This window comes from Trachemys scripta, chromosome 7, assembly GCF_013100865.1.
Source record: "Trachemys scripta elegans isolate TJP31775 chromosome 7, CAS_Tse_1.0, whole genome shotgun sequence".
Lineage (NCBI taxonomy): Eukaryota > Metazoa > Chordata > Testudines > Emydidae > Trachemys > Trachemys scripta.
In genome coordinates this window covers 48,423,984-48,451,755 of record NC_048304.1, presented here as the reverse complement: position 1 = coordinate 48,451,755, position 27,772 = coordinate 48,423,984, and the positions used below count along the sequence as shown (strand labels likewise).

General features: G+C 48.8%; 1 protein-coding gene across 1 annotated transcript in view; it reads right to left on the bottom strand.

Moving 5' to 3' along the window:
• CACNA2D2 (calcium voltage-gated channel auxiliary subunit alpha2delta 2) overlaps nt 1–27,772 on the bottom strand; it is a gene marked incomplete in the record, with an annotated part of 589,972 nt that overhangs the window by 192,358 nt on the left and 369,842 nt on the right. The window contains 1 exon segment of the mRNA XM_034776135.1: nt 1,049–1,093. Within this exon segment, the coding sequence (XP_034632026.1) occupies nt 1,049–1,093 (45 nt within the window).

Sequence of the window (27,772 nt, the reverse complement as noted above, 5' to 3'; positions counted from 1 at the left end):
TAGATTTTAACTCATGGTCTATGTATGAGCTCCTTTATAAACCCAAGCAAACTGGCCTAAGAGAGATTTGAACCGTAACTTCAAGTAATTGCTTTTGATATTCTAAACTTGTCCCTCATCCCCAATCCATTCATATAGCAGGGAGCACACTCTTAAAAGTGCCTTACAGACATGTATATTCTGACTCCTTGGAGAAATGTTAGAAGGGTGATAAATTTGTTAGGTACTAAAGAACTGATGATCCTAAGCAAATGTGATAAAAAATCTTAGTAATTTGCATTGTTCCTTGGTAAAACTGCTGAGCCTCAACCCTACTCTGTGACAACTGCTTGCAAGACTGTATTGGGGTGTGTAGAACATAACTGGAACATTGGTTCTGTCTACACTTGATTGGTGAACTGTTGGTTGTATACTAATGTGGTTCAAGGTGAAGTAATAAATTGCTGTTTGGTGAAGAATAACCCAGTGTCCTGATTTGAGAAATACTGTTCAAGTTAAAAGTTGACCTAAGAAGAACCTAGTGTTAAGTTGGTAAGCTATTGCCCCCTGGACTCGATAAAAAGAGGTTCTCCTATTAGATTCCATTCTAATATCACACACATCAAATTAGCAATTTGTTAGATTTCAGCATTAAAATCTAAAAAGTTCCTCAGCAAAGTCATAACGTTGACCCCTATTCACGTTGACACCTGTCCCATTCCCTACAGCACCCCCTGCTGGGAGAGGTTGGGACTGGAGAAGCTGGCAGTTCTCCCACAGCCAGTGCTCCTGCCCCTGCCACGCAATGAGTCCAGCTGTTAAAACTAGGAACTTGCCATGAGTTCCCAGACCTAGCAGTCAAACACCCTGTATTGATATGAACCCGAGTGAACTAGGTCCTGTTCCCCTGTCTGGGATAAGTTTGCCATGTAAAAGGTCCTGCTCCTGCCAATAGCTGCCACAGGAGCAGGTTCCATGCATTGTATCAGAGTGGGTCAGGCAGAGTAGAGCGTCAGCCCAGGCCCACCCCCTACCTGTGACTATTGGAGGATGCAGGGATTATACTCACATATTCCGTGTCTGCCTTGGAGTCGTAGTATTCAATATCCTCCTCCTGCAAAGAAAAGGTAAAAGCTCCGGTTAGTGCTATGCACAGCCCTGGCTGGCAGGCCCACGCCACCCCAAACGCTCGCAGAGGCTGTTCAGACCCCTGCCTCCCCACTGGCCAGGTTCCTGGAAACAAGGCTCAGAAGGAGGTTCCCAAGAGAAAAATGGGAGCTTTAAAACAAACCCCATGACTGAGCCATCGCAGTGACCATCAGATGGGTCCAGCTTCCCCTTCCTCCATCCCCTTGCACTTTATTTCTTTCTGTTTCTAAGAGTCGGTGTTAATTGTAGCACTTGCTTCACCATCTCCCCCTTGATGATGTCAGAGTGGGGGTTATAACATCACGGCCTACCACCTCTCCTCCTGCCTGACCATCACAACCTCAGTGGCATCTAAGTGCATCATCACAGTGAGGTTGTGATGTCACTGATCATCATCTCTCTTGCTTGGTGATATCATGATGCATCATCATGGGGGGGGGGCTTGGTGACATCACAGTGCCTTGTCCAAGAAGAGGCTGTGATGTCACAGCCCCAAAGAACACTTTACATCAACCACAAGTTAGTGAGCCATCTGCAGGAATCATTGGGAGTAATCTATAGAGAGTATAGAGACGCAAGGAAGAAAGGAGCGCAGCAGTGTATGGACCCTGGACTTCAGAAAAGCAGACTTTGACTCCCTCAGGGAACTGATAGGCGGGATCCCCTGGGAGAATAACATGAGGGGCAAAGGAATCCAGGAGACCTGGGCTGTATTTTAAAGAATCCTTATTGAGGTTGCAGGAACAAACCATCCCAATGTGTAGAAAGAACAGTAAATATGGCAGGCGACCAGCTTGGCTTAACAGTGAAATCCTTGCTGATCTTAAACACAAAAAAGAAGCTTACAAGAAGTGGAAGATTGGACAAATGACCAGTGTTGTGGAAAAAGTCACCCACACATCATTTTGATCAGAGACTCAAGCCTGAGGCCCGTTTATTTAATACATACCAACGCGTTGGGGATAGCAGCCAGATACTGCTCCCCCGATACAAGCACGCAAAGCCTTTTTAAAGTTACAAACCACAAACAGATTACACGCTGTTCCAGTAATGATAACCATATTAGGAATAGGAGAGTTAGGGTCTTTCTGTACTTTCTGGCACTCTTTTGCAATCTTTCCAGAACTGGGTGCAAATTGAGTTAAGGGCTTCTTGGTGGTTTCCGACAATGTCATTTCTTTGCCTTATATGGGGTGCCCATTACACGGATGTTCCAGGCAGGGTACAGTTACATAATGGGGTGCTTACGCAATTGGAGTAGGGGAAGGCATGGTTACACAAAAGGGGTAAGGGGAGGCATGATTAGTCATTTTAGCTGATTGCTTTATGCTTATTGCATCACACAAGCGGTTATTATATTTTAACAGTCATAGGCACACACCCTATTATTTCTGTTGCTGGGGCTTCTTATCCCTCTTCTCCCCGGCCCCCCTCCCTCCTCTGGTCATACCCTTGACTATTACTGTTAGGAAGCACAACACTNTAACAGTCATAGGCACACACCCTATTATTTCTGTTGCTGGGGCTTCTTATCCCTCTTCTCCCCGTCCCCCCTCCCTCCTCTGGTCATACCTTTGACTATTACTGTTAGGAAGCACAACACTTAGCTTGGTTCAGGCTTGGTCCTGTTAGCCGCTGGGTGGGTCCAGGCCAAGCAGGAAAGCTGGGTGGGTCCAGGCCAAGCAGGAAAGCCTATAGTATAGTATAGTATAGTATAGTATAGTATAGTATAGTATAGTATAGTATAGTATAGTATAGGGCTAGCTTAATTTTCCCCCACACCAGGGAGGAGTATAAAAATATTGCTCAGGCATGCAGGAGTGAAATCAGGAAGGCTAATCACACTTAGAGTTGCAGCTAGCAAGAGATGTTAAGAGTAACAAGAAGGGTTTCTTCAGGTATGTTAGCAACAAGAAGAAAGTCAAGGAAAGTGTGGGCCCCTTACTGAATGAGGGAGGCAACCTAGTAACAGAGGATGTGGAAAAAGCTAATGTACTCAATGCTTTTTTTGCCTCTGTCTTCACGAACAAGGTCAGCTCCCAGACTGCTGCACTGGGCAGCACAGCATGGGGAGGAGGTGACCAGCCCTCTGTGGAGAAAGAAGTGGTTCAGGACTATTTAGAAAAGCTGGATGAGCCCAAATCCATGGGGCCGGATGCGCTGCATCCAAGGGTGCTAAAGGAGTTGGCGGATGTGATTGCAGAGCCATTGGCCATTATCTTTGAAAACTCATGGCAATCAGGGGAGATCTCGGATGACTGGAAAAAGGCTAATGTAGTGCCCATCTTTAAAAAAGGGAAAAAGGAGGATAACTACAGGTCAGTCAGCCTCACCTCAGTCCCTTGAAAAATCATGGAGCAGGTCCTCAAGGAATCAATTTTGAAGCACTTAGAGGAGAGGAAAGTGATCAGGAACAGTCAGCATGGATTCATCAAGGGCAAGTCATGTCTGACTAACCTAATTGCCTTCTATGATGAGATAACTGGGTATGTGGATGGGGGGAAAGAAGTGGATGTGTTATTCCTTGACTTTAGCAAAGCTTTTGATACAGTCTCCCACAGTATTCTTGCCAGCAAGTTAAAGAAGTATGGGCTGGATGAATGGACTGTAAGGTGGACAGAAAGCTGGCTAGATGGTCGGGCTCAACGGGTAGTGATCAATGGCTCCATGTCTAGTTGGCAGCCAGTATCAAGCGGAGTGCCCCAAGGGTCGGTCCTGGGGCCGGTTTTGTTCAACATCTTCATTAATGATCTGGAGGATGACAACTCAACTGCATTCTCAGCAAATTTGCAGATGATACTAAACTGGGAGGAGTGGTAGATATGCTGGAGGGTAGGTATAGGATAGAGAGGGACCTAGACAAATGAGAGGATTGGACCAAAAGAAACCTGATGAGGTTCAACAAGGACAAGTGCAGAGTCCTGTACTTAGGATGGAAGAATCCCATGTACTGCTACAGACTAGGGACCGAATGGCTAGGCAGCAGTTCTGCAGAAAAGGACCTACGGGTTACAGTGGACGAGAAGCTGGATATGAGTCAACAGTGTGCCCTTGTTGCCAAGAAACCTAATGGCATTTTGGGCTGTATAAGTAGGGGCATTGCCAGCAGATCGAGGGACGTGATCATTCCCCTCTATTTGGCATAGGTGAGGCCTCATCTGGAGTACTATGTCCAGTTTTGGGCCCTACACTACAAGAAGGATATGGAAAAATTGGAGAGTCCAGCGAAGGGCAACAAAAATGATTAGGGGGCTGGAACACAGGACTTATAAGGAAAGGCTGAGGAAACTGGGATTGTTTAATCTGCAGAAGAGAAGAATGAGGGGGGGATTTGATAGCTGCTTTCAACTACCTGAAAGGGGGTTCCAAAGAGGATGGATCTAGACTGTTCTCAATGGTAGCAGATGACAGAACAGGGAGTAACGGTTTCAAGTTGCAGTGGGGGAGGTTTAGGTTGGATATTAGGAAAAACTTTTTCACTAAGAGGACGGTGAAGCACTGGAATGGGTTACCTAGGGAAGTAGTGGGATCTTCTTCCTTAGAGGTTTTTAAGGTCAGGATTGACGAAGCCCTGGCTGCGATGATTTAGTTGGGGATTGGTCCTGCTTTGAGCAGGGGTTTGGACTAGATGATCTCCTGAGGTCCCTTCCAACCCTGATATTTTATGATTCTATCTTGTAGGAGATCAGACTAGATCAGTGATTCTCAAACTTTTTTTTCCACGGACCACTTGAAAATTGCTGAGGGTCTCGGTGGACCACTTAATAATCTTTCCAAACATTGTTTGTACCGTTAGCTAACTACTGTAAAGTACTTTGGATAAAAGTGCTATATAAAAAAAACCCTTAATAATAATTAATGTTTTTTGTTCTACATATAAAAGCACACAACTCATATTTTAATCACTAGTCTTAACTTTCTAATGTGATGGATGTGCCCTCTCAACCCCACTGCGGCAGTCCCTAAGCTGGGGCTGGGAAGGAGGGAGGTCTCTCCCCAGCCACAGAGCTGATTCTATGATTCTATGATTCTAAGGAGGGCCATCTCTCCTCGGGAGCTGCAGCCCTGGAGCTGGGAAAAGTCTCCTCTTTCTCTAGCCGCTGCACCCCTGCAAGTCCCAAATTCCCCCCATCCCCTCCACTAATTAGGTGGGTGGCCCTTCATTCTCTTGTGTGTGGCTACCCAGGCGCTCACCTTAGAGGGAACTATATGTGGACCACCTGAATGGAGCTCACGGACCACCAGTGGACTGCGGATCACAGTTTGAGAACCCCTGTACTAGATGATCACAATGCTTCTCTGTTATCAGAGGTGGTCGTGGTGGTGTTGGGGGAAGGCTGGAAATGCCATGAGCCCCGCCCTCCCCTTCACCCCCAGCAGCAGCAGAAGCAAACAAACAGCCTGAAAAATAAAAAGCAGCTTCACCATTCCCTTGGAGAAATCCATGTAATTAATTTGGGGTATTTAGAAACCATTTATGCAGAAAGGTCTGCTCTGATTCCTCATCCCGCGTGCTAGGACATGCGGCAGCTGATAAAATTCATAAAGAGAAAGGCAATTCAGAGAGCTGTAATACTGTCAAAATAGAATTTTATATTCCATCCAAAGGGGTAATTAAAGGGCAGAGGGAGACTATTCTGGATGCAGGAATACAGAAGCAGTGGCAGTGCGCTCAGTGCTAACATGGCTGCCATTCAATCAGCTGCTACACAAAGACAGCTTTCTCTCCTGGAGCTGTGTCAGTGCTGATGGGATTTTATTATTATTCCTATTATTATTTAAAGGGAAAAACGATCCGTGCTGTGAACAGCAGCTCAGGCAAGGAACCTGCAAGGATCTCAGTTCACTGCATTGCCACGGGCCCAGCTCAGCAAACGGGCTCAGGCCAAGCTCAGGGACATGGCTATACAGGTGTGCAGACACGGCTGAAGGGGTCAACTACCAAATGTGTGTACACTGGCCTGTTGTTCTGTTCCACAGGGAAGTTGTAGGCAAGAGCCGGTGTGGGGAACAACTTGTCTGCAGCCAGTTAGGGATTTCAGGATGGAGAGGTGTGAAACCCCACAAACCAGCCACAGTGCTGTGAGCCTGTGCCCTCACCCCCACCCCCTGAGTCTCTGATTGGCAGCAGGGGTTGAGCAAGCAGGAGAAACTAGTTAGAGAGAGGGATGGCAAGAAATTCTGTCCCGATGGCCTGTTGCAAGCCTCCTGTGAAGAAGATATGGCAACTGGCACAGGGGGCTGGATGCACAGTGCCCCTTGGGTCTCTGGCAGTGTGGAGCAGCGAGAGTGCCAGCAGCTGCTGCAGGGACCCAGGAGTCTGATAATTGGCGCGCTGGGCTAGGGGAACAAGCCCTGGAAGTAGCCTGGTCTCATAAGCCTGCATTGCCGGTAAGGACCAGCCAGAACTCAAAGGGAAGGGAGCTGCTGCTGATGGGGAGTGTTTGTTACTGATAATGGCATTGGAGTGATTCCTGCCTCCCCAAAGGCCATAGGCGGGCTCTCCACCACAGGGCAAGAGAGGGAGGCTAAGCAAGGGGAGCCTCTGACGGAGAATAGCAACAGTGATGGGCGTGTGAAAGACACCTCGTGGCCATCGCTAAGGGGCTCATAGACTGGCATGGTTCCATAAAGCTGTGGGCCAAATCCTGCCCCCTCAGGTGTGATGGGAGCCCAGAGGGTATATGGAGCCTCTGAATCACCCAGGGTAGCCATGCAGCAGCAGAACACGATTCCTACCGAACATGCACTAAACCCTGTGGAGAGACGCATGCTGCCCCAAGCAGGCCAGCTGGCATGTGTACTCAGTTCCCAGTGAGCTATGCCATGGTGCACAGTGTACATTAGCCCAGGGCACAGCACACCAGCTGGCTCTGTGCTAGCAAGATGGACCTGGAAACATGCACAGTCAACACTGCTCCACTTCCCCTTGTGTCTCCCAGCAGCAAGGGCCGGGCTCGGGCAGTATAATACTGCAGATAGAATATGACAACCAAGACCAAAGCTATGGACCTTACTTCATTGCACAGGAAGGGGTGTAATAAATCAGGTGACCAGACCAGCACCCCAAGATTAACGTGGTGCGGTCAGTCCTAGGGGCTGTCTGGATATGGACAAAGCTAAGAGTCACCCACTGACTATAAACAAAAACATGGTTTTCTGTAAAGATGTTGTTTTCATCATAGCAATTTTGGTATACACAGTGGCCAAAATGTTCAAAGTGACCAGTGATTTGGGGGGGGGGTCCAATTTGAGACATCTTAAAGAGGCCTGGTTTGCAGAGGGTGGATGCTTGGTGCTTTCTGAAAAACAGCTCTCTGTAAGGTGTCTCCAGTGGGTTGCCCCAAATCACGAGTCACTTTGGAAAATCTTGGCCAATGTCGAGCATTTACAAGCTTTGCATATACTAAACAGGAGCTACTTCCTCCAATGCACCTGCCTCTAGGGTGGAACCTGGAAGCTTTCAGACAAGGCCAACAATGCACAGCAGTTTAGGACAGGAAGTGAAAAAGAAGGTCAAACATCAACAGAAAGTGGAGGGGGAAATTCAGGAAGGCAGAATGTAATGATGTGGTTTGAGATCTTCAGCGACTAAAGGGGCCAAGGCTATAGGTAGGAGGAAGCAATCTGTGTAACACCCTGTCCTGTAGCATCACGCCAGGGCACTGGTTCAGTGCTCATGCAATGGGAAGAGTGAAATGCCGGCTGTGCAAACTTGTGATCATTGAGAGAGAAATCCACAGCAAGCCTACAAGCCAGGTTCCCCTTGGCCCACACTCTTAGTTCACATACCTCACACTTTTCAGGGTGCATTGCTGTTTTGTCTTTAACTCATCCATGCATAAAAAACACTGAAAAATTGTCTGTCTGCCTCTTAGGGTATGTCTGTACTGCAATCACAGGGTGTCACTGCAGCTTGTAGCTTTAATCTAGCTAGCTCAGGTCCCACAACAGCGAAGCTGTGGCAGCATGGGCTTCAGAGGGGCTGTATAAACCCACCTGGAATCCTAGGTAATTACTTGCAGAGCTAGCCCAGGCTGTCGCAGCTTCACTGCTCCGGGACCCAACCTAGCTCGATTAAAGCTAATTTGGGTACGTCAGCTCGAGCTGCATTCACACTCTGTGACTGCAGTATAGACATATCCTTAGGAATGAAATGCACCTACATGGCTACAAAATCTCTTCTCCCATCCCTCTCCCTCCACCCTTCCCTTCCAGTCTGATAGGTAATGTTTCTCAGCTGACAACAACTCTTCTTGTCTACATCACCACCACTGTAACCAACTCATGTCTTCTAAGACTTCATAGCTGTCCCTATGCTACAGCCATAGCCACTTGGCTGCACACCTGAGACACGGGTCCCTTAGGACACAAACTATCCCAGCCAGATCAGTTGCTTAGCACCTGTTACATATCCCCTGGAGCTGCTTCCTTTGCACAGATGGATTTTGTTATTGGCCAAGAGTTTGCATCTGGTGAGTTAATTCAACTCCCCGTGATGCCGTCAGTATTATCACCTCTGTCATGCTGATCTCACTAGGAACGTATGCAAGGAGCAGAGAGATACTAACCCTTCTTTGGAGTTATCCTTAGACAAAAATCTGCTCAGCTAAAGCGCTTTCCTGTTTCTTCTCTGGATCGTTAAGACCCAAGCTGACAGCATGCTCAAACTTAAAGAGATCTGGGCAAATTACATAGGCATAGAGTGAAAGAACAATCAATGGGGAGACGTCTGGCAGCTGGTTAGAAAGGAACACAACACGTAAGGAATAAGCTAATCTGTGACATTCACCATCACATGTACCTTCCTCTGCACGGATCAGAGTGTTCAGTCAGGAGAAGCCTGACTCCCAGGGATGCATATCCCACAATGGTTCCCCAGTGCATTTGCAACAATCTAGTCCAACACTAGAGATCTGGAAAGAGATGGTTGGGTTTGGACCTCACTGTGCCCATGCTCGTATGGGCAGAGGCAGCAGAAAACTCATGGAGCTGGGATCCCAACCATGGGACTCAGGATCCATACTCAGGAAACAGGGCCGGCTCCAGGATTTTTGCCGCCCCAACCAGCAAAAAGAAAAAGAAAAAAAAAAAAAAGCCACCGCGATCGCGATCTGCTGTATCGCTGCCGCTTCAGTCTTCAGCGGCAATTCAGCGGCGGGTCCTTCGCTCCCAGAGGGAGTGAAGGATCCGCCGCCGAATTGCCGCAGAAGAGCCGGACATGCTGCCCCTCTCCGTTGGCCACCCCAAGCACCTGCTTGCTGGGCTGATGCCTAGAGCCAGCCCTGTCAGGAAAGAGGCAAGGCAAGAGGTGCAGGGGGTACCACAAAGGGCTTCTCCAGCTCACGCAACACACAATGACTAATAACTTACTCGCTCTCTGGGCCTGCCCCATCCTGAAAGTGATGGAGCGGACAAACCCACACTGGGTCAGGGAAGGAAGGGGTTAATGATCTGTCTGGGCGATGGGGTCTGAAACTGTCTCTGTGTTTATACAGCTCCTTGCACACTGAGGTCCTGGTCCATGATTAGGGCTCCTAGGCGTTACCGCCTCTTAGGGGTTTTATCCTGCCATCTGTCACCGTACTCTCTGGGCTCCTTCCACATACAACAGAAAGCAGCAGTAAAAGCTCTTGTGGACTTCATGAGGTCTCTGTCTCTCTTTTTTCGGGGTCAAAACTCTTCTTGGGGTATTTTTGTTTGATTAGTTATTTCAGATTTTTAAAAATTTGTGTTTATTTTTAATTTTGGGGGGTGGGAGGTGAGGGTTGCGTAGGTGGGGTGGTCAGTATGGTGAGTGTAAACCTTGCTATAGTGGAAAGACTTTTGCAAAGAGGAAGGTTTCACAGCATCTCCGGACGACCGTCGGACTCTGGATTCACCTAACCCAGAAGTTCTCAAACTGTGGTGGTCCGCAAGCTCCATTCAAGTGGTCCGCGGACATTTCCCTCAAAATTTTTTACTGGTGATCCCTTTTGCATTGCAAACCTCTGAGTGCGACCCCCCTAATAAATGAAACACCCTTTTTAATATATTTAACACCATTATAAATGCTGGAGGCAAGCGGGGTTTGGGGTGGAGGTTGACAACTCATGACCCCCCATGTAATGACCTCACGACCCCGAGAGGTCCCAACCCCCAGTTTGAGAACCCCTTGGCGGCCACACACGAGAGAATGAAGGGTCACCCATGCAGGTGTGGCTCCACTAATTAGGTGCCTGGACCCTGGAGAAGATGCACATGTAAGATGAGGTGGTGGCCTTGGTGGGAATAGGGAGTAGGTGGGAGGGGGCGGTGGGGTGAGAAGAGGGGGTCGGGGGAATTTGGGACATGCCGGGCTGCGGCGGCCAGAGAAAGAAGCGACTTTCCCCAGCTCCAGGGCTGCGGCTGCTGGGGAGAGACCTCCCCTTCTTCCCAGCCTCAGCTCGGGGGCTGCCGTGGCGGGGGAGAGAGTGCCATCCATCACATTAGAAAGGTAAGACTACTGATATTAAAATATGAGTTGTGTGCTTTTATTTGTAGAACAAAAAAATGTTAATTATTAAGGTTTTTTTTATATAGTGCTTTTATCCCAAGCGCTTTACAATAGTTAGCTAATGGTACAAACAACATTTGGAAAGATCATTAAGTGGTCCGCCGAGACCATCAGCAATTTTCAAGTGGTCTGCAAAAAAAAAAGTTTGAGAACCACTGACCTAACCTCCCCGGGGAGTTTGTTCTATTGCCAGATCCCATAGAGCAAGAATGGCTGAATGTGGAGTTAAGAACATACCCTGAGTCACCCCATTTTGAAAAAAGCTTGGCCACTGATTTTAGTGGGTTCCCCAAAAAGAGGCATGGAGGGGAAGTCTTGTCCAGTTAATTTATCTATTTTGCAGGAGCTGAGAATAAGTTATTTTCTCCCCACAGAATATTTTCTAGTGCTTTGCCCAAGAAAGTGTCTCTAGAGATGGGAGCGAGTGCTGGTGATCGAGCGAAATCATTACGCCTAACCCAGGCAGAGACAAATGCTGAACCCCACCACTGCCTTTCTAATTGCTGAAAAATTGCTTCTGATAGGGTAGAATGAGACTATTTGATGTTAACAGAGCAAAACTCTGCTTTGGATTCAAAGCCCTTGGATCCCAACTTAACAGACTTATTCGGAATGATGCTTTCTCATGGGTCACTGGCTTAGTAACACAGCCATGGGTAGGACTCCTATGGGGGACAATGAAGGGTTGGAATGCCCTCTCCCAATTCATGCTCCCTACAAAAATAAGCTCCAGCTTTCTCTCCCTTCCCTTGTTATTAAACACCTCTCCTACTCCCTGCTTCAAACCTGCAATGGTAACAGCATTCCCTTCCCATTCGCTAAGCACCACTGGGTGGTACTGAACGCTCCAGAGTCAGAGCAGTGCCTTGCTTAATGGATTATTTTCCTAGTGCTTCTAAAATGAAGGATTATAGTACATTTAATTCAGTCTGAATTTTGGGGCCCGGCTCCTGGGTGTGAGGGTTCATTTCTTCTTATTTATGACACACTATTTTCTAATTTATTCCCTTTCCAAATGTCTCAGAATCTCTCCTGGGGAACTGCTCATGTGTCTTATGGAGGCGGCGTGCCGAAGTCCCTGCTTTGTATGATGCAAACATTTCCCCTGTCATAATCTTGAGCTACACTTTAATATTTCCTTGATTGTCTGGGGTGTTATAATCTCCTATTGACCGCCTCTGTGCCTTTTGTGATGTGTTAATCCCTCAGCAATTGGAAGCCGTGCAATGCAGCCTCGTCACAAGACCTGATCTAAAGAGGCTGTAAGAATCTTTGCATCAGGTAGCAAACAAAACTGGGAAATGTGCAAAAGACCAGGTGCCCCCTACCTATCCTGGCATGATACAACAGGACGCACCCATTCACATGAGTGAAATTGATTGGTGGGCGTGCACACATACCCCCTTCCAGAAAATACATAGCTATTAGAAAAAAAGGTAAATTATTTATAGCAACAGGACTATAAGCTTTCACTAACATCCCTGGGTACGTTGGCATTTCACCAGTCAAATCAACTCTCTAGGATCCATATCTGAACACCAGCGGTGTTGCAAATGCTGTAACGAAAGCTGTAAAGAGTTTTGGTCACAATGTTCCTAATTGTACTGCTCCTAGCTTTCCTCTTGGGCTGGATGAGGCCCCTAAATCATTACCAGTCTCTGGGCCCATCGGGGAGGTTTGTGCAACACTAGGAAGACAAGGCATGGCACATATATATTTAAAGTTGGGGAGAACACAGTATGTTACACTATGAGTGTGCCATTACAGGCTGTAACCTAATGAGGCACACACACAAGGGGGCAGAGCTAAGGTTGAAGAGTTAGCTGTTTTCTGACATTCAAGGGCTTAGCCCATTACCTCCCTCCCGCGCCCTAGGTGCTGTGACACAATTGAGGCAATCCAGTGACGACATGGGGTAAAGGGCTGAGCCATACCCTGGGAGTCACTCCTGGGGGTTTGTAACTGAGATGACAATGCACCGCGCTGATGCCGCATTGTGAAGATGCCACCGCACAGGAGACTTGCGAGGGCCATCCCGATTTCACAGCTGGCCCTGTCAGCCTGCAACTAATTCCCCCTCAAAGCCCCCTGCCTACAGTGATTCTGAGCGGCCGTCACATGGCAATTCCATTTAATGCATTCTCTTCCCTCTACCCCTTGCTGTGCTGTCTCCTCCTGTCCAGATATCCCACTGTGCTGGCCCCAAAGCCCCAAGTCGTCCCCCTCAGGCTTCCCAGCAGTTCAGTCAGGCAGTGGAGATGAAAGGCACATTTTCCCACCTGTTTAAGCTGAAGGCAGCGGACTCCTTGGGAGCCTCAGTGCTACTTTTAGCTTCTCTGCAGCACATGATCAATTTAGCCCCGCATGGGACTCGCCTGTCACTGCGATGGAAGAGAATGACAAACAGCAGCCTGGCTGGCATCTGGGGCATCTGCTGCTAATTACACAGGTGTACGTCAGAGCTGCACTGCATGGAGCCAGCACAAGGGGGGCGGAGGGGGAAGCTGGCAAGAATACCTCTTCAAAATAACCCTCCCCACACCCAACCTTAGCTGGCACCGCAGGTGTACACAGACCAACACACCCAGGTGCATGTTCCTGGCGGGCCAGAGTCCATCTTCCCAAAATCACCCTTTGTTGTCAGTCTGAGCACAGAGGCCAAGCACCAAACAGGCTATTAAGAGTGAAATACGCTTGTTAATGCAACTGCATTTCTGAATTGAGGCAAAGCCTTGGGCATGTGCACAGAGCCAGCAGGAGTTGGGACAAGGTTCCAACGTGGGCAGGTCCTAGTCTATGCTACATAGCGGAGCTGTGTTGTGACTGGGATGGAGGATGGCCTGGCTGCACAGCAATGGTGGAATCTATAGTGTAGATGGGTGCTGAGTTGAACAGGGGAGGCTGTGGTGCCATGAAAGGGCCACGCCTGCTGTAGCAGTAGAAATGCTCTCTTTGTTTGAAGATGCTGCACTACAACTAAGCTGTCAGTCACAGGCCCTGGCTGTCTGCAGATCTGCCACGGCCCCGTGCTTGTAACAAGGTGGCTTGACAGTCAGTCGAACAACGGTATGAACTCCCCCGCCATCCCCATGGTGTAGCATGTAGCTATCTGTACTCATGATGTCAGAGTGTTGTGAACCCAACCTGAGAGAGGCACTCCTTTAGCACCTCTATTCCACCTACACGTACCTGCTCCCCAAACCTCCCTGGGCAATACATGCTCCTGCCCAGCCCAGTGCCAGGCACCCAAACTGGAGTGCTCCTAATTGTTCCCACTTCTGTTTCATTCCCTCCATCTCCTGCCCCCTCCCACTCCATGCGGTCCCCATTTCCTGGGCCAGACCTGCCCTCCTGGCTGTCCTGTGGCTCTTCTGCCCACAGTGTGCCAGCAGCAGCAAAGAGCATCTTCCAGGTTCTCTTGGGCTGAGCTGGGCTAAAGAGAAGGTCCCTGTGCCCTGCAGGTGCTGGGACACTGCTCTGATGTGTTCTGGTGCAACAGAGGCACTGAGCTCTGCTGGGGGGCACTGCTGCTGTCCCCACCACAGGCAACGGCAGCCAACAGTACTGCCCAGCACTAGTGCAGCATGTTATGGTGGAGCCTGCGTGCTCAGGGAAGGTGCTAACTATCTAGTAGGAGAAGGTGCTACAGCTGCGGTTTGCTCCCAGGGTGCACTGACACTGCTGTTCAGGGTATGTCTGCACTGTAACCACGGGGTGGGATGTACCCGAGCTAGCTTTAATCTAGCTAGCTCAGGTCCCAGAGAGCAGCCAAGCTGCAGCAGCATGTGTTTCAGCATGGCTTAGCTTGCCCAGAGCCCTGGGGAACTATTCGCTGGGCTAGCTCACTGCCCTGGGACTCAAGCTAGCTAGATAAAAGCTAGCTTGGGTATCGCTACTCAAGCTGTAATCACACCCCGGGACTTTTCTCTAGCCATGTTTCTGTCCCCTCACCTCCCGCATCGTGCACCATGGGGCTCTGCCCTCTCTCTCTCCCGTGCCTGTCCGGGGACTTGAGGGATCTCTATCTTAACAGCTCACAGTATGAATTGTTTTGACAATAGCTTTAACTCCCAGGAGACAGCAATGGTACCTTGTGCTTCTGGAATGCAGGCTCCCACTGCTGCCAACCCAGAGCACCATGCTTCCAGCCTTCCATTAAACAGCACGTGCCCTGGTGCATGGGTGGTTTGCAATGGTGGGTCTCAGCTATGGGGCAATGCACAACTGAACGGGAGTCAGTCAGCTGGCACTGGTTGAGGGCCCTCTATGGCAGACTGGCACAGCCAACAATTCAGGCTGGGATAGCAGGGCAGCCAAGGAGTCAGCCTGGCATATTGGCAGGGGCTGGGATTAGGAAGTGGGTTTCAGCATCACCCACTGCACAGCAGTCTCAGCAACTCTCATTAGCGCAATAAGGAAAAAAAAAACGGAAAGGGGGGGAAGAAAGAATTGACACAGCATCTTCCAATTTCTGCTATTAAAAAGCCTAGTCATTAAGGGAATGTACTTATTAATTATCTGTGATTTGTTGTGAAATGCTGAGGGGTTTACAACAACAAGGACGGGGAAAAAAACTAATTTCTATTCCGTTGCCTTCCCAGCTCCTTCTCTGCATCCCTCCCAGCTCCCACACAGCTCTGCCCCCTTTCCAGAGCTGCCCCAGTTCGCGGCCATCTGCACTTCATAATTAACTGAACCCCTGGGAGACCCGTAACACAAATGAGCTAATTTCATGTTTAATGATCTTTAATCAGAAGTGAGTGTGACTAACAACAGTCATCCAGAAGGTGCTTTGTTATTCATTTTATCTTCCAGTGGCTCCTCTGAAAAGCTAAATTCGCCTTTGACATGTAATGGCCCAGCTCCGGAGGAAGAGGAGGAGGAGGAGGTGATACAAGCAGGCAGTGCAGGGCAGCAGAGCTTAGAGAGATGAGCAAGCTCTCCAAAATCCAACACAAAGTGCTCTCCGTCTCTCAGGCCAGTACACAGACATGCAGCACTGGGAAAGCTAGTAGAGAGGTGACTTGTCCCTCCCTCTGTGCTGCGGGATAGCGTTCCAGCAGGATTCTGTTTCTGGAGACCATTAGTAGCTCTGATTGGAGCCAGTGTCACCTCCAGACAAGAACCTGAAGCCTCAACCCCACAATGCAACACAAGATGGAAGGGGAAGGGGGGCTTCTCTGACACTGCAGAAGAAACAGCACAATATTCTGTTGGGTTATTTGAGAACTAGCGTGTGATCATGTAATTAAAGACCATACTGTAGGAGGCCCACGTGACAGGGCAGAGTTAAGGTCACACAGATAAAAAGTGATAAAAAGTGACAGGAAATCTTTATTCTCCAGTTATCTATCATATGCCCATCACCACGAGACTTGAGGGCATGTTTCTCAGGCACTCTATAGTCATCTTTAGGATGGTAGTCAGCCAACATGGGAGTGAGCCCCAGGAGGAGCTAGAATTGAATGTGGAAACATGATCCACTTCTGTATATCATTACTGTCCGCACTTGACAATTCTAACCCCACGACCAGCAGAGCAAACATAATCCCACTCAAAACCAAAACACACCCTGGACCCCAGATCAGCATCTAAAACAAGAACAGCTCAGACCCGGAACCAAGCCAAGCTGCTAGAGAACCCCACCGAGTACTAATATATTAGCAACACATTAAAACTCTCTTCTGGCATGAAGCCTACAAAAAACTTGACACCAGTGAGGCTGCTCGTGTGCTGAGACCACTGCCTCTCATACAGATGAATAGTTTCTTATTGCATCCCTCTGTCTGTATCCATCTGTTGTCTTTCCCCTTACACTTAGATGGTGCAGTCTGCGGCCGGGACTTTGTGTTCTGTGTTTGTACAGCACCTGGCCCACTGGGGTTCTGGAGCATGCCTAGGGCACCTAGGCACTACAGTAATACAAATAAATAATGACAAAATAATTGCAGACATGCCACTTACAAAAGTAAGGAAGATTCTCCCTAAATGCTCAGGATGGAAATGGGAGGCGACAAAGCCAGAGAGAGATTGGGAGATCGATGGGAGAGAGGACACAGCATGGCTTTCTACTCCAACACCCAGAATATGAGTCAGAGATTTCCTCAAATGATCAGGAATCCCTGAAGACATTTCATCCAACTGTGATGAGGAAACAAAGCCCTAGCCCTGGGAAGAAACGAGAGGCGTGGCATGGGGCTATGGAACAACCTGGCCCTGTATTGGGAAGGGACAGACGGTGATGCCAGTCACTGGGAATCACGATACACACACAGCGTGCGCTGTGCGGCTCGTCCCCATCTCTGACAGTGACCTGAGGACTCTGTCTCTTTTCTCTCCATGCTGGCGGCACCCGTCCAGCTTGTCAAGCTAATGCAAGTCTGGTTGAGTGGCGCTGAACAGCAAGGGGAAGGTATGAAAGCTTCTGCCATCCCACGACAATGGCACTCAGGTTGCCGCTGCTGGGGGAAGGGGTGTCTACGGCCCAGGCGTGTGCAGTCGCCTCTGTGCCAGGGACAGCAGGTGAGCGTGCTCTGCTGCCTCCAGCAAGGTAATGAGGTGGGAGAAGTGCAAGGCTGAGCTCCCCTCTGTTAAATATTAACACAAGAGAGAGTGCCCCATCTGCCCAAGTGGGGTGGAGGGAAGCCGTGGCAGTGGAGGGAGTGTCTCTTCCTTCCCTTCTCTTGCAGCCCATTCAGGGCACGCAGGCTAACCAGGAAAAATCACTGTTCCCTTGTTATGCTTATAAGTACACGGGATTTTTTTTGGGGAAAAGGCAATATACCACGTTTATTGAAGATACAACAATTAGCACCGTTGTCCCTGGCTAAATCATCGGCACCCAGCGAGATCACCAGCCCTGCTCAGAGCCCTGAAGGATAGGACATGGAGAAGGATCAGACCAAGTCACACAGTTGCCAAGTTTGGTACAGCTTCATGGGTGACATTTGATGCAAAGTATTAAATGAACTTGTCTGCACGTCTGAAAATAATTCACGTCGACCCATACACTTCAGTTTATAGTCAAAACACCCCTTCCTGAGCAGTGGTGGGGATGGAGATGGTGCTGCACAGAGCACAACAGCACTGAGCCTGGCAGGACAGGGAGGTGGGTGGGCGGCTAAGGGTACTGGTGTGTGTCTGAGATTGTCCAATGGGTTAGGTAGGTGGGAGTAACTGGTGCTGTGGGAGATGGGGTGCCAAGGTGTCTGGGAGTGGTAGGATGGGGATTGGTAGCTGGTGGAGGGGTCTCTGGAGGGATGTGGTGAGGGGTCCAGCTGGTGATCTCTTTTGGGAGCCGGGGTATCTCTGGGGGTATTGTGGGAGGAGTCAGTGGGTCTCTCAAGGACTAGTACCTGGCTGGGCAGAAGGGGTTTGACTGGGGTCTCTCTCTGGGATAGGATCTGTGGTGGGGTCTCTGAGGGGCAGGCAGTCTCTGAGGGGGACTAGTGACTGGCTGGGGAGAAGAACTCTGGTGGGGATCTCTCTGTGAAGTAGCGGGTCTGGGATCTAGCTGGAGGTTAGGGGGTCTCTAGGGTTTGCAGGAGGTTTCTCTAGAGGGCATCAGGGAATTGGTCTGGGGGTGTGAGGAAGGGGGTCTGCAGACTGGTTGGGAGGCAGGGCCATGGGGATCTCTGTGGCGGGCAGAGGGTTATTAGAGATTCCCAGATTCTGAGGCCATAAGGGAGCACTGTGATCAGCTAGTCTGCCCTCCTGCATAGCACAGGCCAGAGCCCTGCCCCACAAAAATTCCTAGAGCAAAGTTTTTAGGAAAACAATGATAAATTGTTCCAATGGCTAATTACCCTCACTGTCAAAAATTTACACCTTATTTTCAGTCTGAATTGGTCTTGTTTCAACTTCCAGCCGTTGGATCATGTTAGACTTTTCTCAGCCAGACGGAAGAGCCTATTAGCAAATATCTGTTCCCCATGTAGGTACTCTTAGACTGTGACAGTCACCCCTTCACCTTCTCTTTGTAAAGCTAAACATAGTACCGAGCCCCCACTCACCTTCCATCCCTGCCGGCTGGGCCACTGAGGCAGCTGCTGTCCCTGCCGCAGCTGCTGTGCCATCCACAGCTAGTTCCAGCAGGGGCAGCAAGCACAAAGGCAGCCATACAGACAGACTGCCGGAAGCTAAGCTCCACAGCGACCACTAGTGTCCAAAAGTTGCAACTGCTGCTCCGGCCCCAAGCTGAGCTGTGGGCAGGTGCAACTGGCCTACTGAAAGCATGAATGTCCTGAGAGATTCATGCCACTGGGCAGCCTTGGTTCAGAACCCGCTCTGCCCCATCATCCACCATAGCATAGCCTGACTCCAGACCCTGCTGCCAGTCCACAGTGCCCACGCTATAATGCAGCCTGCATGCTGCTTTTCCAAACCACATTGTCTGTATCTCAGATCGGATGACTACTGCTGCGAGCTAGCTGGCGAGCCACTGATTGGAGGTGTCTGCTCCATCCCTAATGAAGCACTAACCCTATGCAGGTTTCCCCCAGACTGATTCAAGAATCATTGACCTAGGGAATGGTAACGAACCACGGCTTCCCTGCAGCTCTTCCCTTCCGTCGATCTCAAAGGTGGCTGAGCATTACTACATCTGTTACTCAGAGGGAGAGAACGAGGGCTGGTCACAGCAAGGTCTTTCTCAGATTCTCTCCCAGCCACTGGAGGATCTGCCCTGCTCCAGGGGTGCTAGAAACAGTGGGAGTGATAATGACAGGCCACGGGGGGGGGGGGGGGGGCAGGGGGATTAGCACCGTATTGCATAGCAGCAGGGCTAGATGACATGGTAGGTAATGCCGTGGTAGTTGATGATCACCAGCACTCGTGCTGGTGCTACTGGTAATAATGCCCCAGAACTAGAGCAAGAGGGGAAGAATTTGCCCAACAGCATTAGGGTAGACCCCACCAGAGAGGGGAAGGGACTTGCTAAGGTCATCCAGCAGGGCAACGGGAGAGCTGGGAACAGCAGCCAACTCCCCGGATTCCCAGCTTGGTGATCTACCTACTGGACTTGACTGTCTCCCGCCCCCCAGGAGGGCCAGCAGCACGATACTCTGCTGTCACTGGCTCATAGGGAAAAGTGATGTGTGCTCAATAACCTGCATCAGCTGCGAGGTTCCCCATTCCTGCGCTGACCAGCCCTGGTCCAGCTCAGCTTGAGCTACCAAGATACCTGCTGTCATAAATATAAAGGGAAGGGTAACCACCTTTCTGTATACAGTACTATAAAATCCCTTCTGGCCAGGGACACAAAATCCTTTTACCTGCAAAGGGTTAAGAAGCTCAGGTAACCTAGCTGGCACCTGACCAAAAGGACCAAGAAGGGGACAAGATACTTTCAAATCTGGGGAGGGGGAAAAGGCTTTGTTTTGTCTGTTCTTTGTCTGTCTGTTCTGTGTGCTTGTCGGAGACAGATCAAGAAAGCAAGCTATCCAACTCCATTAGTAACTACTAGTGAAGAAATGCGTTAAATTACTTTTATTTTGGCTTGTGATTTTCCTTGTCTAGAGGGAGGTTTATCCCTGGATTTATAACTTTAAGGTTTTGCCTAGAGGGGAGATCCTCTATGTTCTTGAGTCTTTTGTTATTCTGTAAAGTATTTACCATCCCAATTTTACAGAGGTAATTCTTTTACCTTTTCTTTAATTAAAATTCTTCTTTTAAGAACCTGATTGATATTTCATCATTTTAAGATCCAAGGGTTTGGGTCTGTGTTCACCTGTACCAAGCTGTGAGGATATTATTCTCAAGCCTCCCCAGGAACGGGGGTGTAGGGGCTTGGGGGGATATTTGGGGAAGGTAGAGCTCCAAGTGGCCCTCCCTAAATGTTTGTTTAAATCACTTGGTGGTGGCAGCGTTACTTAATCCAAGGAATAGGGGAGTTTTTAACCTAAGCTGGTAAAAATAAGCTTAGGGGGATCTTTCATGCGGGTCCCCACATCTGTACCCCAGAGTTCAGAGTGGGGAGGGAACCCTGACACTTGCTCTGAGACATGTGGTATCTAAGCACCATTTACAGCCTTCTGCTTTGGTTGACTGTCTCAGCTCCACCTGGTTCCCCTATGTAATTCTGAACCCCCTTCTCCTCCCTGTCACATACGCTCTCTCCTCTTTCCCATTTGCATTACGACCCTTTCCCAGTGCATCACCTCATTTACATGCACTGCCCTGGGGAGACAAGCAGCAAGGGCACTGATGCAGAGAGATTCCTGCCACGGCCACTCTCTCCGCCCAGGCTGGCTGAGGCTCTGCAGTCAAACACCCCTGCCAGAAGGCATTAGCTCAGTAGCCTCTGAACTGATGTAACTACTTAGGCCATAATGGCTCAGGCTTAGCAATCCTAATTAGATGGCTGAGGACAACACCGCTTTGCTCTCTGCTGTCTCTCCAGTGCCTGTAGCTGCTCCTTCCTTTGCCCCTCCCCACAATCCTGTGTTTGCTACGCTTTCAGATTCTCTTCCCCACTCAGTTTTTCATTCCTGCTCTCACACTCTCTCTCACCTGCTCCTAAGCAAACCTGGCCTGCTTTCCAATTAGCATCCATCTGTTCAGGTGGGTATACCGCTCCCCGCTGGGGAGGCTTGAGGTTAAATACACATTAAACAAACCATCTGATTGCTGGAGTCACTCATGCGCTGCCTGAGATGTTTAAGCTGTGAAAGCTGAAGCCAGGCCGCGGGGCCCAGCAGCAGCCATCAGCCAACCAGACGCTGTGCCAGCATGTCTCAGAAGCGGCAGCTGCCACCCACAGGATCGATGGAGGGTTCAGGCCTTGTGGTCCTCGAGGGGGTGGTTGGGACAAGGCTGTGTGTGTCCCTCTCTTTAGGAACTCAGGGGGTGACCAGTTTGCTGAGAAATACAGTGTCTGGAGGAGAGCGGGAGGCATGGTCTGCCTAGCTCAGCCTGATGGGATTGACTGGCTTCCATAACACAAAGCATTTACATGGGGAGATAGGCCTGTGGGCTCAGCTTTTTATGGAATCATCCTCATTAGAACTTAGATTTGCAGAGCATGTCCAAGAGAGCCCTACACAGGCACAAGACCCACCGCTGAAATGAAGGTGAAACTCAGCAGCTGTTCAACAGCAAACAGCAATGCTGCACGCATGCATCTGGGAGCCCACCACCATGGCATCCGGGTGTCCAGTGGGATTAATTAATTCAGCCTGGAAGGGCCAGCAGTAGATCTTTGCAGTAGGCAGGAAGTGAAGAATACCAGGTCTGATAGAAATGACAGAGAGGGGAATTTACACTGGCAGAACACCTAGGACGTCTAGCCAGCACAATGCAGCTAATACTCCAATTAAAAGATGCCATAGATCTTGCAATGGGATAATATCACTTCTAAAGTGACATCAAGCCACTATATCATCATCAATTCCTCATGCTGTGACCCTGGCAGGAACAAGACATCTCAGCAACATGGGAGCAGAAGGGTTCTAAAGATGAGAAACATCCTTAGATTCCCCCCTTAACGGGATGTCAGCAGCAAAATTCCATTCAGGCTAAATCCCCGTCCAACTGGAATCAACAGTAAAGATCCCATTGACATCAACAGACTCAGAACTTGGTCCTTAGTCTCTATCAGGATAGGCTTTACTGTGGTCTTCACACTCGGATTGTCTATGGGCTACCACTCATCCGATGTGCTTGCATCAGGATCCTCGCTACCCTCTGGCTCTTCTGACCAGTAGGCTATGTTCTTCCAACCCTGATCTGCTTGCCAGTCACAGACCTCATTCTAGAAGTGGGCCCCACATCTTACAAGGGGCTCAGGTAACAATTGTTCCCGTTTTTATATCATCCACTTTTCACTTGCGCGGATTGGACTAGACAGTAAAGCATAGCAAAGCCACTTTACTGGAGATGCTTCTTACAGGTGCAGTGTACTTTGGATGTATAGCTCTCTCCTCCCAGTGGGACATGTCTCTGGAGAGATCTCACTCTTTCCATCCAAGCTGAAACCTAATCTCTCCAGCCTGGCTTCCATTCCAACCCCTCACTGCTGGTTTTAGTTTTATTATTCTGCACAGAGCTTTGGCATTTCAGGGTTCACACTGACTGACTGACAAACCATCAGAGCTCACCTAACATGCAGGTATGGCTAATTTGACATCTCTCATCTTGCAATGTGCATGCACATGGAACTGGCTTGGGTCCTTCTTTTTAAAAGACTGATTCCAGTGATGGCTTCCTTCACTTTCTCATTCTCTAGACATGACCCCTGCAGCAGATATGCATGCTCCTGAAGTGGTGTGTCCTTCGATAAGGACATGTCACCAGCAATCCTGAATCAGACATTCACTCACTGGGAATGGATACTTGAGGCCTAATTGGAAGTGGATATCCTGATGTCCCAGAGCGCATACCCCCGAGTACCCCTGGACACCCCCCACATCTGAATGTCGACATCCTGGATCAGAAACATGTTTTCTAGAAGTGGCCACCCTCAAATCTGACACACACACACACACACACTCTGGAAGTGAAGAAACCCCCTATCCCATACCCAAGCTCTTAATAGATGTGGATACCTCCGAGGCCCGACATACAGCTTCTGGAAGTACACATCCCAGCTCAGGAGCCCCCACCGAAACCAGAGCCTTAGCACCACTACCTACCCAAGCCCTCCGATATGGCAAGTGGTCACTGTCAATCAGACCCAACACTGCCTGGCACTGACGGAAGGACACTGTACTTTGTTAGAAAGGAGGGACAGTGTCCCTAAGGCAAAACATTTAAAGAATGGTGTTGAGAGAGAAAAGTCAGGAGGCCTGTAGCCCTTGTTCAACCCAGCTTCCACTCTAATCCTCTTCTTCCTCCTCCCCCTCCCTATGTTAATTTAAGTGCACCTTCTGTGTGAACCGCTCTGGTGTCTGCAGGCTCTTTCTGAATAGGACTCCAGGAAAGCTAAGGGGTGGGTGGAAGATATGGAGGACTTGGAAGCCTAGTTTCCAGCACACGTTATTCCCTTCAACGAGAAGGAAAATGTAGTGGCAAGAAAAGTGAGTCACAGAGTTGAAGGCCTGAAGAAACCACCAGGTCACCTAGTCAGACCTCCTGTATAGCACCGGCCACTAATACCCCCAGCACCCACACACTAAATCCAACAACTGAAATGAGACCAAAATATTACAGCCCACAGACTCAACTACTGTCTGCTACAAGCAGAGAATACGAGGTCTCAAGGTGCACCAATGCCTGAGGCCCTGGCAATGGCAGGGAATCGATTAAATGAGACACTGTTGATTGGCAGGGAATTGATTAAGTAGATCATTGTTTTAAACTGCGGGGGACTGACACCAGGTAACTGTTCCTCAATACTACATTAACTGCTGACCATTTAATTATACTCTAATTGCCAAATGGCATCTGGGTAATGGCATTGTAAGCACCATATCATTACAGGATACACACAGGGTTACCTCAGTCATCTAAACCCTCTGTGCAGGTTACACAGAAATTGCTTTGAGATCTAAGTGCAATTACATGGTAATCTGCAGAAACCGGTAAATACCACGTCATTCTCTGGTATTTGCTTGTAAAACCCAACGGAGTGACCACGGTCTCAGTCCCAAATTCCTTATGTAAGGTCGACAGACCCTGGTTGTTGAGGGGCAGGATGGAATCTGAGACCTCTGAAGCTTAGGGCATGAGCCTCTACTGCATGAACTGGGGACTGAATCAGGTACCTACACACCTAAATGCTGCTGGAGAGGCTGCTTCAATGTGTGTCAGGTGCTTTGAGATCCTGAGATGAAAAGAAAATAATTTTTTAGTGCATCTAAGAATGCAAAGGGTTCATAGATCACTGATAGAAAGTTATAGCCAAGGGCCAACTCTTTTGGGCCAGTTTTTAATCATTTAAATATCTGTTGCTTGGTTAGGAAATCTCCCAATGCATTCCCTGTAGCAGGAGTCAATGCGTTGGATAGACAAGACCCTGTGCCCTAAGCATTTCAAAGATAAGGGATCCAGGGTGTTACAGAAGGGGATTTCAGCTGATTCAGTAAATGGAGCTCAGCTTGGTTGGAAATGCCAGGGGGACACCAGCTTACAGAACATTACTGCCCCAACAAGCCCACCTGCCACACACCCTTTCCAGACAATGTGTCACAGGTTCTGGAGAGGCCTGAGTGTGAACAGAAATCTGGGCCAGATGCCAAGACACAGCCAATGAGGCTTTTCATAGAGTCAGGCAACACTCAGCATGAGGAAGGATGTCAGAATCTGGGCTTCGAGTATTTATTTAACTCAACATGGCAGTTTATACAGCATCTGGAGAACTGTACGAAAAATCCTTGCTATGACCTGTTCCATTGCATTTCTACAGGTGCCACCTCACCCTCACCAACTCATCTCCATGAATCCCTCCCCAAAAGTTAACAAACTTAGAGCGGAAAAAGCCTTTAAATGCCCAGAAAAATGTCCATGGTCACAAATGAAAAATGAGCTGAAATTAATGTACTTGGGTCAATTTGCTATCTGAGTTCAGACATCAGTTGGCACTTGGCTATAACCTTCTGTCTGTGATCTGTGAATCTTTTTTGTCATTGAGTGCATTAAAATTAGTAATATTTTGTTCTTCATCTGAGGATCCCAAAGCGCATGACACACCTTGAAGCACCAGCTCAAGAGAATCTCAAAGCAGGAGTTTGGAATTACATTATTTCAACAAAAGACAGCATGATGCAACCGAGAGAGGAGGAGAGTTAATCTGACTGCATTTCTTGATCTCCAAGATCCATCATGACACACTGTCTCATTTTTAGAATCAGTAGACTAATGCACTGAAAGCTCATAAGTGTGGGTCTTGCCTAGAATATGCCTATAGACAAATTCTGGTTGGTCACACCCTGTCTACAGGTAGATGGAGTCTTGCCAGAGACATCTACTATTACATAGAAGGAGTTCTGGTGGATCTCAGTTTGTTCCCCAGTGAGTGGTCTCATGCTCTGGATTTAGAAAGAGTAAATATGAGCCTGCATGGATGGACATCAGCCTGAGATACTCATATGGAAGCTGTGTGGCAGATGGAACTCTGGTGTTTCCAGACTGTTTCCTGGTAGATGAGTTCCTGCCTGAGAAATATGCATTTTCTACTCATTCCACCTTCTAGAAACTCAAACCACCAGAAAACTAGATTCTACCAACTGGTAAGTAATAGTAGGTCAAGCACACAGGTATCTAGAGCAAGCTCCACCCCTGGCTATCTTTGTGTCTTTTTACAGGTAGCCTCCCAGGCACTAAGGCCAAGGCAATCCTGTTTCTACATTTCAATTTCGGTCCTATGCTGATCCACACAGCAGAGACATTAAAACACTGAGTTAATAGCCAATTAATTACAAACAAATCTGTGACCTTCCCAGGAGCTGCATCTTGACCCACTTCCTACTATTCAGGCGAGGACCACCCTCCAGTATGCACCAGGTGGAGGAGAGGCCCTGGCTGATGAACTGGAGGGGAAGTTTGCAGCCCATGAAACCAAGGTCAAAAAGTAATTGGAACGATACCTGCTTAGTATCGGCTACCATCATATTAAGAATTTATCACCAAGAGGAGATCAGCCCCCTAGTTGTTGTGGGAAAACATCTGGGACAGATTCTGTTCTGTTACCACCCTCATGGTAACTCCCTTGCTTACAATAGAGTTTAAAGTTCACTTTTCTTCTTACTCTTTCGGTACCTCAGAAATAGTTCATTTCCCCCCTACATCAGTTACAGCAACTAAAAATAACACTGAAAAGGTCAGTGCAGTGATATCATTGCTGTGGTCCTGTAGCATAGTGGGTGGAGGGAGCCTGGATGACGACTCTGAGCTAAACAGCCCAAAGAGATGGCAGGCAAGTAAGTCACATGCGCAGCTGCAGTGCGGTTCAGATGCGCAACTTTCCAACCCCAGGAAAATGCCTCCTTAGAAGGATGGAACAGCTGGTGTGTGAAAACCAGAAGCCCAGCTGACCATCTCCAGGCACAGCTCACAAGGCAATGTGCAGGGATTTCCGGTGGGTACTGTCACTCACACCAGCCCCTTAGCCTCACGATTCACTGGTGGAAAGCATTAACACACGGTTACTAAAATCCCCTTTGGCCATGGTTTAGAGAGGCACATATGAAAGATCACACAGCATGTACCGCAGATGTGGCTCATGTAAGACATAGGGTTAAGGCTTAGCCTCCAGTTTACCTGCCCTTCGAACAGCTCACACAGACAGGACCATATGAATCCACGGCATACAGCTGGGCATTGTGGATGACTGATATTGGAATATGGCTTACGCACCCTGAGTGGCTTCATATCTTCCTCTCCTTTCTACTAAGGGACAGCACAATGGCCATAGAATTGTAGGACTGTAAGGGACCTCGAGAGGTCATCTAGTCCAGTGCCCTGCTCTGATGGTAGGACTGAGATGGCCAGTATCACTGTGAGGCTGAGCCAGTCATCTCTATGGGCTCCCTCCGTAGAACCTAGCACAACTGTGGGCCCAGTCCCGCTCCCATGTCAGTTAATGGCAAAACTTCCACTGACTTCATCAGAAGCAGGAGCAGGCTGATGGGGCTATATTCTATTCCATCCTGCCTCAGGCAGACTCCTGCTGAGTAAAGAAATGAGTAAGAACTTCAGGATTTAGCGCTTGGAGAGCATGATCACATCTATGGACCGCACGGGGTAACGACAGCAATTGGGTAGTAGAAACACAGCACAGGGACTAAGAGTTATAGGGATGTTGTAGGTGGGACTAGTTCTGATCTCATACTGCCACTGCTCCATTGACTCAGGGAATTAGTGCTGATCTACATCAGCGTATGCGAGATCAGAATTAGTCCGTGTATATTTAGTCTAGGAAGCCTGTAGTCAGTAATTTTAGCAATGCTGCTTTGTTTTGGGGCACATAGGTGAAATATAGCTCATGTAGCTTGGAGCCCTCACATTAGTTACTGACATCCAAAGTGGGGTTGGGAGGTACCAATCGCTGTTTCTGTTCCTCTGCAAGATCACTCCAATTAGCTAATCCTTTCCTATGGGTCAAAAGGCCTCCCTGGGATCTTGGCCCCTCTGCCTGTGAGGGCCCTTCTGCTAATCATACGCCCTAGAGACATT